At 40.8% G+C, this 14945-nt stretch overlaps 1 protein-coding gene across 1 annotated transcript in view; it reads right to left on the minus strand.

The window, feature by feature from the left end:
• Positions 1-14945, minus strand: part of DGKI (diacylglycerol kinase iota) — a gene marked incomplete at its 5' end in the record, with an annotated part of 284785 nt that overhangs the window by 172985 nt on the left and 96855 nt on the right. The window contains 2 exons of the mRNA XM_084617560.1: positions 985-1080; positions 11563-11671. Of these exons, the coding sequence (XP_084473686.1) occupies positions 985-1080; positions 11563-11671 (205 nt within the window). The remainder of the gene's footprint in view (positions 1-984; positions 1081-11562; positions 11672-14945) is intronic.

The following is a 14945-nucleotide window of genomic DNA, read 5'->3' on the forward strand; positions in this document are numbered from 1 at the left end:
TATGACTCTACATCTGTGGGCCTGTTGGCTAGAAAAGCCTTCAATCAACTAAGATTCCCACCAGCCAGAGGTGGACTAGGGTTTGGGGGGAGCCCTAGACCAGAGCAAGTGGGGGTCCCTCCCCACCCCATCCACCTGCAGTCTCCCCCCTTCTCACCCCTGGTGCTCCTTCTGGGGGTCGGGGTAGGGGAGCTCGCCTCGTTCCTTCCACCCGGCACTCATGCCCGGGAGCAAGGTCAGGGTAGGGGGGCTTGCCCCGCTCCGCCCACATTGCACTCTTGACAGTGGGGAGCAGGGTTGAGGCATAGGGGCTCCCAGCAGGAGCATCGGGCAGAGCGGGGCAAGCCTCCACACTCCGACCCCACTCCCTGGCAGGAGCACCAGATGGGTGGGTGGAGTAGGTTGGGGCATGGGGTTGCCCATTTTTCCAGGGGCCCCCAATTGGCCAGGGCCCCTGGGCATGGGCCCAGTTGGCCCAGTGGCTAATCCGCCACTGTCACCAGCATTTCCAAAATGGTCCTGATTCACCACAGTTACTGCAGTTTTATTCCAGGTAACAGCACTGATTTCAGTGGAGATGTCCCCTCATCAAACTGTAATAACATAGTAGTGAATTAGGCACAGCATACTTTTAAGGGTCTATACTATTACTACAGGCAAATTTCTCAGGGATCTTAAGCTCAGGTCTTATTCAGGCAAACTTCTACTGACATCACTGGGAGTTTGCCCAGATTAGGACTCAGTAAACACTTCATATTTCATACTATTAGTAGAAATAGTACAATTTTTGAGAGGTTTTTAAAATTTTGTTTAAATAAAGAATTTGACCACTAGTTTTGTTTCTTTCTTTCTATCTGCTGTAGCAAGGCACCACCTGTCACACTAGGAAATGCAAGTTCCCAAGCTTCTGAAGTAGTCTCTTCAACCAAAACTGGATTGATTGCCCTACAAACAGATAAGAAAATCTGAAACTGTTATACTCACTGCAAATTTGACTTGGCAACTGTCCTCTCCTAGGTAACACAGGTCCCCAGAGACATTGGTCTCGAGCCACAGATGCTCTCCATTCACTGCGTTCTCCTGAGAAGAGATGATTGTTAAATTGGCTGAGGTGAGTACAGTATGTTAAAGAATTTGAACGCTAGCTTAAATTAAAAACGACGATGATTAACTCATCATTGCTTGTGATCTAAGCCACAAGTTTAGTGGTCTTAACCTAGAACCAGTCAGATACTTTTCCACAACACAAAACCATCATACCGTGTGTCATAATTGGCCATCCCTCTCACAAGAAGCCTGTGGTAGAATGATAGGGGTGCCGTAGGTCAGGACCAATGTTCATTGACAGAGCTGTTTGTAGGAACTTTGCCTAGCACCTGCCCACACTATGCCTAGGTTAAACAGTACCATCAGTTCCTCACTTTCATCAGTATGAAATTTACCACTATATTTAAAATAAAAATTAACATAAAAGAAGCTAAAGACAATGTTATTGATTTTATTAATTGCAGGCTAGAGAACCAGCCCAGGAAGTGCCAACTATCATATTCATTGTAACTGCAGGGGTATTTACATAGGAGCTCTGAACAAATCATTTCTACCTGAGTACATACCACCACTCTCATGAAAAATGCCATTGGAATGTTAATGGCCAGAAATAAAGATCTTGGGTTTACATCTGAAGAATGCCACCTCCTGCTGGCTATAGAAAGATTCCAGTTTCCATCCTAATGTGATACTAGCTTAATAGCAAAAATAAAATGCTGTACGTGCAATATTTGAGCAAACTGAATAAGCAAGAATCTTGCTCTACTGGAATTAAAGCACAATGAAAAATGCTTTGCCAGTCTCTGACATTTGATTCCCACACTGCAGAAGTCACAAATGATGTTGCTTTCCAACCAGATGGTGTCCGACAACAGGATGCTTCCAGCAATTCAGGTCAAAATCCTTTATTTTAAATAGCACTGACAGTTTTCAATACGATGAGATAAAAGTTACTTCTCTCTCACATAAGTATATTTCAGGTAAGGCTTTTTAATAGGAAAAGGTAGCAGGCATAGTTTCTTTGAGTTCTGCAATAGAAATGCATTCACAACAACTAGATCAATATAATTAGCATTTAAAAACTGCAAGTAGAAAATTGGTATCTATCTGAACCATGGTGCCAATTTACAAGAAGTCATCAGGTCACAATCCAGAAAAGGCAGTGTAGGAAAGGAAAAATAAGGTATTTTTACAGTGACAGATCTGCATGTCCATATTTTGCTGCATAAACCAGAAATAAGCAGCCTAAGAGTGACCAAAAAACTCCTCCCAATTATATCAGACTTGGTACTGTCCCTAATAGGGGACTGAATTAGGACTCAGGTTCTATTCTTGACTCTGCCACTGACCTGCTGTCTGACCTTGGGCAAGTCACTTCCCCTCCCTGTGCCTCTGTTTCCCCTCCCACCTTTTGTCTGTCTCATCTTTGGGGCTTGAATTATGTGCTTGTACAGTGCCTAGCACAACAGGGCCCCAACCTTAGTTAAGGCATCTAAGTGCTATAGTGCAAATACGAATAATAAAGATGACTTTTCAAGACTTGAGCTCTCTCAGGAACTAATCATGCTTTCCTTACTCATATGAGCAATTTTACTGAATTCATCTAATTTTTCTCCAAATTCAGCCTCACAGTAAAGCTGTAGTCTACAGGAAACGTGGTAGCCAGAACTGTCGAACAGGTTTTTATAGTACATCAGGGGAAAACAGTCATTTGAAAGCCCAGTCACCATCATCCAATGCCTGAAATTCTAATTTCCTGCCCAGTTTATTGGGTGCTAAATGGAATAGTGGGACAAAGAAGCAGATGGGTCTTCCACCGTCCTAAGTTGTTTGAGTGGGACACAAGACAATGTTCAAGTAGGACACCTTCCCTGTTAAAATAACCAGTGGTTAACAACATATAATGGCTCATAATACTACCTAGTGCTTAATCATGTAGATTATAAAGGAAGTCCGTTTGGAACAATCAGTTTGGGAAGCTAAGCAAAAAAGCACACAGATCCTGAGTCCTGATTTCTAATCAGGAATCAAAATTCCCTAAAAAGAAACAGAACAGTTTAAAAGTCCCTCTATTCACGTCATGTTTCTCCACGACTTTCCATTCAAGGTTTCTAAAGATAAGGTGGCCTATTTTCATAACCCAGTTTAGACCAAATTAGATTTTGTTCTCTGTTGTTCCTGAATGGATCATATATTCATAGGGCCTGGTTTTCTATCAGAAGTTTGAATAAAACAAATCTGTACTCTGCTACCCTTTTGGGCCTGTGTTACGCAGGTCAGCCGAGATGATCACTATGGCACCTTCTGGCCTTAACATCTATGGGCCAGATTCTCTGTGACCCTGCACCTAGTAATTTACACCAGTACAAAAAAAGGACATAAAATTTTACCATTCCCATCTGGTAGCATTTACACCCATTTTGCACTCACTTCCCTCTGGTGTAAATTACTCCAGGATAGAGCTGGTCAAAACTTGGAATTTCCATTCTGAGGAAAATTCTGACATTTGAATATTTCCTTCAGTCACAAATCAAAATGAAATAAAATGTCATGGTGGAAATATTGTATCACCTTATCAAAAGGCTTTGGCCCAAAAAGGTTGAAGCACTTTGGCTTCATAGTTTCTGCTTTTATATTTTACTACAATTTATGATGGAGACCATTATACAATAGCATAAAAGTTGAAAAGTTGATTTAACTGGGAATTGGTCCTGCTTCGAGCAGGGGGTTGGACTAGATGACCTTCTGGGGTCCCTTCCAACCCTGATATTCTATGATTCTATGATTCTATGAAACTATAGGTGCTTTGACCTTATTGAAGCAAAACTTTTTGATCATTTTTCATCAAAAAGTTTGAGGACTTTGATACAGCCCCACAAAACATTTCAATGCCATCAATATTTCTCGATGGAAAAATACTCCATCAGAAAATATTCAACCAGTCTTACTCCACAAGGTGGGGGACAACAGAAAATCAGACCCAAAGATTTTAAGATCAGATGGTGCTGCTAAGGCATCTAGTCTGACATGTTGCATAACATGGGACCTAAAGGGTGGCAGAGTCCAAATAATTATATTTATATTTCTGATGCATAGATAGTTTTCTGCTGGAGACTGAGTTGGGCGGAGTTTTAATTAATACTTTCGCTGGTTACATTGTTTTGCACTTGCTGGTGGAATTGTTCATGGGCAGAGATTTCCTGTGTATCAGGAAAATAATAGAATAAGGCAAGTACAAATCCCACCTACAATTTGGGAAAAGCCAGAAACTCCTCCTGTTCAATATTTTGCAGTATAAGAGAAAACAAAATACAAAAAAAGTTACAAGACAGTCTTTTTAACACTATCATGAATGTAACTTGTAGATGCTATAATTGCACTTATAAATTGAGACACATCTCCTCCCTGAAGCAGAAGCAGCTGCCGTTATGTGTTCAGACCCAGGCTGCTATAGAGGTGACACAAACACTGTGCTCTCTCAGATGGAGACTTTCCATTTGTTTGTTTTATATTGTCAGTAACAAAACAAGACCAAAGTTCTTTTTGGCATACGATTTCTCTTTGGATATGGGAAAACAAAACACACACTGCCCCAATTTGAGGAGAAATTAATATCCCCAGAATGGAATTTAGGGGCAATTGTAATTACTTGTGTTTGACCACAACTAGCTGTGCATATTTCTCAGCTTGTTAAATTTGGTTTCTCCTTTAAGAAGTGCCCCAGCCTAGTTCAAAGCCAACCAGATTTAGTGAAGCCCTTTGGTCCCCTCATATGTGACAGCTCTGCAAGCTGCAGTCAGAGTGGTTTGAAACACAATGCAAACTAACCTGGATAATTTAATTTAGAGTGACAAGCAGCCATGGATATTCAGCCAATCAGATCACCCAGTTGGCTGAACATTCCAATTTCAAATGAGATATAGCATGACTTGTAGCAGAAAGGAAGGATCTTTCCATAATTCCTGTCATGGAGAGAGCTTTTCAAAATTATATATGAAAGGATTTTTAAATAAACCATTTAAAAGAGGGAAAACTTTCAAACATGCCAGGCTAAGATATTAATCCAATTACCACATCCACCTGTAGTGACAGCAAGCAATAAACATACAGTTATGGTCAGTGAATAATACTTGTTGCTCTAAATTATATAACAACAATTCTGTACTATTACCACCTTTAAGTTACTGATACATACTCTCAACCCTAATTCCAGTTTAATGCCATTTATTTGGGAATTTTCTTGTTTGTTTGTTTTTAGTATTTAAAAATACATTCATACTAAACAAGAAGCCCAAAGAGTGCTGTCAGATATGCCATTATCTTAGTTGAGGGCAGCTTGGCTTCACTCCTGTTGTGAACAATGGAAGACAATAGCCATTTTGAAAGGGAGCACTTTCCTGAAGGGCAGCTGTAGTCTGAGTGCCCCTGAAGACAATGGAAGGTAGAACCCATTTTGAAAGAGTCCAGTCCTTCATGGAATTCTCTAGGAAGAACATTATGTGTCACAGAATCATAGACATGCAGAGCTGGAAGGGACCTCAAGAGGTCATCAAATCCAGTGCCCCCATGCTGAGATGGGACCCAGTAAACCTTGACCATCGCTGACAGGTATTTCTCCAACCTGTTCTTCAACCCTCCAATAATGGAGATTCCACAACCTCCCTTGGAAACCTATTCCAGAACTTAAATACCCTTATACTTAGAAAGCTTTTCCTAATATCTAACCTACACCTCCCTTGTTGCACATTAAGCCAATTACCTCTTGCCCTTCCTTCAGAAGACATGGAGAACAATTGATCACAGTGCTCTGTGTAACAGCATTTAACATATTTGAAGATTCTTATCATGCTCCCCCCCCTCAGTCTTCTTTTCTCAAGATTAAACATGTTTCATTTTTTCAACCTTTCCACATAGGTCAGGTTTTCTAAATCTTTTATCATTTTTGTTGTTCTCCTCTGGACTCATTGATTTATCCACATCTTTCCAAAAGTGTGGCGCCCAGAATTGGAGACAGTACTCTAGCTGAGGCCTCACAAGTGCCAAGTACAGCAGAACAATAACCTCCTGTTTATTACATGTGACACTTCTGTTAATACACCCCAGAATGATATTAGCCTTTTTCACAACTGTATCATATTGTTGACTTATACTCAGTTTGTTATCCACTATAACCAGAGAACCCTTTCAGCAGTACTCCCATCTAGACAGTTACTCCCTTTTTTGTATTCGTGCATTTGATTTTTCCTTCCTAATTGTAGTGTTTTACACTTGTCTTGATTGAATTTCATCTTGTTGATTTCGACCAATTGTCCAATTTGTCAAGGTCATTTTGAATTCTAATCCCGCCCTCTAAAGTGCTTGCAATCGCTCCCCATTTGGTGTCATCCGCAAACATTATAAGCACACTCTCCACTCTATTATCCAAATCTTTAATGAAAATATTGACTAGTACTGGACCCAGAACTGACCCCTGGAGGATCCCACTAGACACACTCTCCCAGTTTGACAGCAAACCATTGATAACGATGAATATGGTCTTTCAACCAGTTATGCACCCACCTTATAGTCATTTCATCTAGACCACATTTCGCTAGTTTGCTTATGAGAATGTCATGTGGGATGGTGTCAAAAGCTTTACTACAATCCAGGTGTACCACATCAGCTGCTTCCCCTCCAGCCACTAGGTCAGTAACACTGTCCAAGAAGGAAAGTAGGATGGTTTGGCATGATTTGTTCTTGACAACTCCATGCTGGATATTCCTTATAACTATATTATCCTCTATGTGCTTACAAATTGATTGTTTAATAATTTCTTCCAGTATCTTTCCAGGTATCAAAGTTATACTAACTGGTATATAATTCCCTAGGTCCTCTTTGGTCCCCTTTTTAAAAATAGGTACTATGTTTACCCTTCTCCAGTGTTCTGGGACCTCACCCATCCTTCACGACTTCTTGAAGATAATTGCTAATGGTTCCAAGATTGCTTCAGCTAGTTCCTTAAGTACCCTAGGATGAATTTCATCAGGCCCTGCTGACTTGAATACATCTAACTTATCTAAATATCTTTAACCTGTACTTTCCCTATTTTGACTGATGCAAAATAGGCATTAAACACTTCAGCCTTCTTGATGTCATCAGTCATTGGCTCTCCTTCCCTGCTAAGTAGAGGACTGTCACTTTCCTTCATCTTTCTCTTGCTCCTAATGTATTTACAGAACCTCCTCTTATTGCCTTTTATGTCCCTTACTAGATTTGACTCATTTTGTGCCTTAGCCTTTCTGGTTTTCCCCCTTCATGTTTGTGTTATTCTTTTGTACTCCTCCTTAGCAATTCATCCATGTGTCCATTTTCTGTAGGATACCTTTTTGATTTTCAGGTAATTAAACAACACCTAAAGGACACACATTGGCCTCTTCCTGTTGGGATAGTTTGCAGTTGAGCCTTTTATATTGTCTCCTTGAGAAATGCTAGCTCTCCTGAACTCCTTTATCCCATAGATTTTCTTCTCATGGGACCCTACCTACCAGTTCTCTGAGTTTATTAACATCTGCTTTTTTTTAAAGTCCTTTGTCCTTATTCTCCTGCTCTCACTCCTTCTTTTCCTTAGAATCATCAAATCTATCATTTCATGATCACTTTCACCGAAATTGTGACCCCCTTCAGTTTTGCAACCGATTCTGCCTTGTTGATCAGAATCAAGTCTAAAATGCTGAAAGAGAAACAGCAAAAAATAATTGCTCATCCTAAAAAATGTCTTCAAATACAGGCTATACACAATCTCAGTGATTTTTAACTATATGGGAAGACTGGATTCACTACTACTTCCTGATGTGAGAGCTAAAGAAGCAGCTAGCTAAACCACGCTCCACTTTTTAAAAGGGGGTAGTGACATAGCCACATGCAAGGATTCCCCCTACTCATGAGCCTCTGATGATGTATGTTTCTTCCCATCTGCAGACTCAATTCCCAACTACAAGACTTCATTTTGCAGAAAGGTTAATAGGAAGAGACATCATTCAGTGTACAAATTAATGGAGTATATGAAATGATGATTTACAAGGGAGATCATAGACATGGAAAAGAAAAGCATTCATCTGGATTAATGTTGTTGTGACAAGTCAATACCAGTGGGATTAGAGTTGATACACTACATATATAAATGTAGAATATCAATATATACAAATACACACACATATTTCAATCCATTGTTCTTTAAGATAAGGAGCCAATAGCTCTGGCTAGAACCACATACCAAAAAGAAGCAGAGTATGATGGAAGCATACAGAGTCACATGTATGGGTGTAAATACAACCAATGGGCAATATGGACACCCTTATGGAAAAGTCCTATATAACTGAATAGGGAAAATAACCTTTTTATACTTTTTTAAATATCTAAAACTCTTAATTAAATTGCATAGTCTTACCAAACAATCCTGTATGGGCAGTTAAAAACAGAAGCCTACGAAATGATACCATCCTCTATTATATTACATTGGTTTTTAAAATAATTTCAACAGAATCCTATTTCTATTGAATAGAATCCTACATGTTTAATTCCTATTAACTTCTACAGGACCTTTCCACAAGACTGTATAACATGGCCAGAGGGTTATAATAGTTTCCCTCTAAAGAACACTCAACGTACTCCATAGGTCTATATAAATTGTCCATTCACAGAATGTACACGAGGGTCCAATCCTGAATTTTGCTACTTCAAAGGATACAAAAGTGGACCCTATATATCTATAAGTCCTTCCAACTGCCCCTTTAAAGGATGTGTATCATACAATCAAAGGCCAAAAGAGTGTTCCTTCAAAGAACATATATCATAGATCTATACACTACATGTTACTAATTATTATTATTATTTATTGTATTACCACAGTGCCTAGGAGTCATAGTCATGGAATAGGACTCCAAATAGAACAAAAAGACAATCACTGCCCCCAAAGAACTTACAATCTAAGTATAGACAAGAGACAACAGATGGATAAACAGACAGGGGAGTACAAAGAAACAATGTTGGCCAACATGATAGCCAGTCATATCAGCATATCAGCAGCCTAACTGTTGTTAATTTTTTGTAGGAATCATAGAAAAGGGACGTTTTAAGGAACCTGTTGAAGGAGCATACTGAATTTATTTTGTGGATGTTCATAGGGAACTCCTCCCAAGCGTGTGGGGCAGCATAGGAGAATGCACAGAGGTGCTCATTTGAAAATCTAATAAGTGGACAATGAAGGCTGGTATCATGCATGGGCTGATCGGAAGCAGGAGTCACATACAAGTCAAACTTTAGCAACCCAAGGACCCCCATTTTTATTTCAATTTTTCTCAGACCTCCCAAGCCCCTGCTCAGCCGCATGCCCCTCTCCCACTCTACCCTGTCCCCCAAGGCCCCACCCCACCCCTGCCCCTCCTCTTCCCCATCTCTTTCCGCCCCCTACCCCGAGGTCACCCCAACCTTGCTCTTCCCTCTCCCTCCTAGCGCCTCCTGCATGCTGGGAAATAGCTGTTTCATGGTGTGCAGGAAGCACTGGGAGGGAGAGGGAGGAGTTGATCAGCAGGGCCAATGGCCCCAACATGATTCCAGCCCCTTCACCAAGCACACTCTGTCCCCACTCCTCACCCTCCCTCCCAACGCCTCCTGCATGCCGTTGAACAGCTGTTCTCCAGTGTGCAGGAGGCAATGGGAGGGAGGGGAAGGAGTTGATCAGCAGGGCCGGCGGACCCCCTGGAGTACCTTCATGGACCCCCGGGGATCCATGGACCCCAGTTTGAGAAACGCTGCCCTACTGGAAGAATACACACCACACATCTTTAGGGAAGGGCATACTGCACATTGCCCTATGGCTATAAAAGCAGCTCCTCAGTGGGTATACAGGTTACAGCAGTGCTGCAAAAAGATTTCACTAAGTTAGAGAGAAGCCAAAGGGTAGCAAGTTATAAAAAGTTTAGAAAATGTGACTAACGAAAGTGAGGTTAAGCTATGAATTTATACATCTGTGGGGAAGAAAAGAAAACCTCAGGAGCAATACCTTGCTCTTATATAGCACTGGTCATCAGCAGATCTCAAAGGTCAGCATTATTATTTACGTATGGGGAAACTGAGGCACACAGAGGTGAAGCAAATTGCCTAAAGTCACCCAATAGGCCACTGGCAAACCTAAGAATAGAACTCAGGTTTCTTGAGACCCAGTCAAGTGCTCTATCCACCAGGCCACCCGCCTTCCAAATGTGACACTGACAAATAACTAGCAAGGAATTAACAAAAAATGAAGGGTGTGAGCCGGTAATTATTTTCAGCCATCATTGTGGACACATTAAGGAAGGAAACATTTATGCTACAAATTTAGGCTGCATTTTTTGGGCATGATGTCAGTCAGACATTGGATAACCTGCCACAGGAGGTCAATGAATCACCTGCACTGGAAGTTCTAAAGGAAAGTCAAGACAGAACCAACAGGGATGCTGTAGGAATCTATTAATATTATCTTGCAGATAGAGAAATAGATTAAATATCAACATGTCCTTTCCAACCCTAATACAAATTAATCCAAATACTCCGTCAAAGAATTTACTGTACATACCATATCCCTCGGGTTGTATGAGTTCGCCTTGACAGATGGGCAGTGCACTTCTATATAGGTTATATAAGAAACCACTTGGGAGGATATACATTGTACAGTGCCGTTTTTGAAAAGTGCAAGTAGTTGTATTAGGCTACGATTTAGCAAGGTACTTAATTGAGTTTTTGCCTAACTTGAAGCACATGAGCAGTGCCACTGTCTTCAATGGGAAACTCTCATGCTTAAAGACAGACGTGTTTAAATATCTTGCTGAATCAGCGACTACGTTTCCTCTGGAGCAGGATTTAGGTTTTGTAAGGCCAATCCCTTTGGGATCCACACAGGATCTCTGAAACAGAGAGGACTGAACTTTTTTTAAATACTCCTCTCTGCACTCTATTATAAATTCATAGATTTTAAGGTTAGATGGGACCATTGCAATCATCTAGTCTGACCTCCTGTATTACACAGGCTACCAAAAAAATTCAGCCAGTGATTCCTGCTTCAGGCCAGACAACAGTAGCTGAGGCACAGCATATCACTTAGAAAGACATCCAGTCTTTATTTAAAGATTGTCTTGACCTAAATCACAAAACAACTTCAAAAGGATATAAAATCTCTCTAATACACCTATAGTTGTCATCTTAGGGCTTGATCCTGCAAGATGCTGAGCACTCAAGCATGTAATTTTGCTGGACTGGTGCTAAACTTTAAACATATGCAGTCCCATTGACTCTGATAGGACTTTTCATGTGCTTACGTGCTTTGCTGGATAGATGCCAGAGCTCTCTGCACCTTCCAGGATCAAGCTCATAGTGAGCAGAGCTAACACGCAACCCTGTTACATGCACCTTTACCTATCCATGTAAATAATGAAGGTTAGAGGGAACAGGGGCAGGAGATGTTATTTAGATAAATTGCCATGATTAAAAATAAACACCTACACTCCATTCTAGTGTTGTTCTTGGCTCCTTCCCTGGCCCATTGGAGATTGCGATGTTGAGGGAGTGCAGAGGAGCCAGATGCTGGAGGCCTGACCTGGAGATTGCTTTCCTGCAAGATGAGAAGAAAAAACAAAAACAAAACAACAGCACTCTTTTTTTTGTCTGGAAAATCAGCAGAGGCAGCACAGCTGTAAATTTCAGTTTGGTGGGAACAGTGCTAGGAGGTTATATTATGCTGTAAAGAGCCAGAGGAGCAGGTAAGGGGCGAAGGAAAGTCAGAAAGGGTGTGAGAAGAATGCAAAAGCAGCTTAGGAGAGAAAGAAAGTAAGTTTGATAACTGAAAAGTACTGTTTAATACAGATCAGTTACCCTTCTAGACCCAAGCATAAAGGGAAAAATCCATTGGCCAAATTTAGCCTTCTGCACTCATTGAAATACTCCTATTCTTTACTTCAGGGCTGTTGGGCTCATTGTATTGGCAACTCAAATGAAGATTTGAGTTGCTTTTATTGAAAGGGGGAAGGAAGGTCTTCAAAAAGGAAGAAAACGATCTTGCCATCTGAAAAAGAAACTCCACTTAAACAACAGAAAACTGAGATAACCCTTGGGATCAGGAAAGGTTCACATGTTGTCCCTTTTTCGGTGAGCTCCGCCAGGGATATACTCCAGTTTCTTTCCCCGTTCACTTCACTTCCATCTCTTTGGGACCCATGTGACCGAAATTCTCTTAGGAGGGATAGCATTCCCTGCAAAGGCCACAAATGTTATTCAAAGCATCAGCCAAAGGCACTCCCAGACCCCCAGGGCTGAGTGCTCTTCCACCATACACTCCCCAGCCCCTGCCAGAACAGCAAGTAAGATCAGCCCTGAACTTTGATCCCTCAAGTGTGGAAGCACATGCTATCAGAATACCAGGCTGCTCCAGGACTTAGGCTTCTTAAACCTATAGGGCTGCAAAAATCAGGACAGCATGGCCTGATTGGTGACAACCAAAAAAATCTTACAAGTTCTTTCTTCAGCGGTCAGTGCTATGAGGTGGGAGTGTGTTGAGGGGAATTCCTTTCTTTTCGCAAGCCTAACACATACCTTTCTCCCTCCCTCCCTGGAAATGAAATGACAATCTGTTTTTGGAAAGCGCTTTTTTGCAATAACACTCCCATCATACTATAGCTATTTATAGGTTCGCCTAAGCATACAAATATCCCAAGGCAACTTACAATAAAGGTCAACAGAGCCAACGACGACAATCCAGCTCAGCCACACGCTAAATTAATTTCTTTACTGCCCTGTAAACATAGAGTGCACTGTATGTCAATAGAACAGGAGCTCAGAGCCCTCAACGCTTTCAGTGCATGTCCTGGAAATCAGGTAGGGTGAGAGGAAAATTATAAATCTTCCCCTCCTCCCACATCCTCAGACTGATACCCTATTCTGTTGGTACTATCTCATTTAATAAACACACTGTACATTTATAGTTTCCAGTCCCTATCCCTCATGCCACTGAATGTTGGCATAAAAGGAAATTTTAAAAATGTTTTACCTTAGACTAAATATGGGCGGGATCCTGAGGGAAGAAGCTCTCAACAGCTGGCAGAAGCATTATGAGAGAATGATTTAGTAGCTAGCTAGGCACCTGTGCAATGCACATTACCATGGTGTGGTAAATAGACCATAATCTGTCCTTTATGAGGACTAAAGGAAGTCTGGAGACTGAGGACCTGTAAAGAGCTAATTTCACACTACAGCAAACTTTACAATGTAAAATACAATATATGAATATTTATACATAAAGTAGTTTCCAGTATGTGGCCAGTCTCTCTCGATATTCCTTTTGGTACCATTTTGGTTATTAGTGCTTGGCAGAGAGCCATTGCCCAGTATCATCTTCTTGATCTTGCCACAAACCCAGTCCTGTATTTATGGCATCACAATCTCTTGTTGGAAATGAGTGAGGTATTACAATTTCTGCAGTGTATCAATAAGGGCAATAACAACCATAATCTAGTGGCTGCTTGAACTTGAAGTCACAATGATTGGAGTAAGTTTCTACGTTATACAAAAAAGGTGTGGAGAGGAGGGTCTGAATCACAAGTAAAAGTATTTACAATTAATTATTTCATGAAAATGGCAAACTTTGCCAGCAGTATTATTCACAGAATATTATTTGCTGAACTATAGAGTTATTGAATAATAAATGCAAATTATTTGCATCTGCTGAATTTAAACATGTCTAAATTTGCAACATATATTACAGTCAACAAATTATTTGACCCACACTAGAGATAAGGCCTCCAGTGGGAAGATGAATTCAACAGAGACTTAAAAAGTAAATATGCCTAATGAATGGCCACAGACTTCCCAATGTCAGGCCTTGGATACAATTTAAAGCCAGGATTACATTTGCACAAACCTTTTGTAACAAAACCTGAGATTCGGCCCATGCTCCCTGAAAGGTTAGCTGAGGTTGGTGAGACTTTGGGGGGAAACTTGGCTGAGTTTTATGCCTCCCTCCCCATACCTACCAATGATGGATTTATGAGTTTGGCTGGAAAGCATACAAAACACAGTCACTATGATGATGTTTTTCATATTTGTTGGAACACAAAACCTTAAAATAATCCCATGTGTTGCAAGCCCATATAAACCATAACAGCCCATCAATCCCAACACAAGCTAAAAATACTAAGTGTAGTACAAACTCTTGTCAGAACACTGCTGTGAGAGGTAAGAGATATGGAGTGCCAGAGCAGACTGAGCTGAGTTGGAGAAGGTCTATATTGCAAAGACACATACCAAAGAGAGAAAAACAAAGGCCACATCAGAGAGAAAATAATTTCGTGTTCTGATTTAAATGAAAAAAAGGTTACATGGCAGCCATCCTGGAAAGAAAGAATTTGGAGGAAAATGCAAAGTGGATAAAGTAATGGATTCTATAACCAGGTGAATGACTCAGATTGTTCTAAGTCATTCATTAGAGCAACTGTGACTTTTCAGGCAGAAAGGTAACATTAATTACTTTCTGTTATTTTTTCCAGCTAAGTGTCCTGAGCGTGTGTGGCAGCAAAAGGCTCACCATGCAGCCTTTACCCACGAAGCAAAAGTAATCACATTATGAGAAAGTAATAGAAAAATGTATTTGTGTTTAGCTATAAATTTCCTTTCCTCAAAGTAATAAGGTCCATAGATCCATACAATGGGTATGTCAGCTGGCTTACAGCTTGGTGGCAGAACCGGACCGGCCAGTCACTGGCAGCAGGGGCATGCTCCACCTCCATAAAGTTCTGATCTGTGGACCTTAACTCAATGAAAAATGAGCAATATTTTGCTGATTACTTTTTAGATCTAGTAATTTGTATTAGAGTGCATCAATTCACTTATAACAA

The sequence above is a fragment of the Lepidochelys olivacea genome, assembly GCF_965140295.1.
Source record: "Lepidochelys olivacea isolate rLepOli2 genome assembly, chromosome: 1".
NCBI classification, from domain to species: Eukaryota; Metazoa; Chordata; order Testudines; family Cheloniidae; genus Lepidochelys; species Lepidochelys olivacea.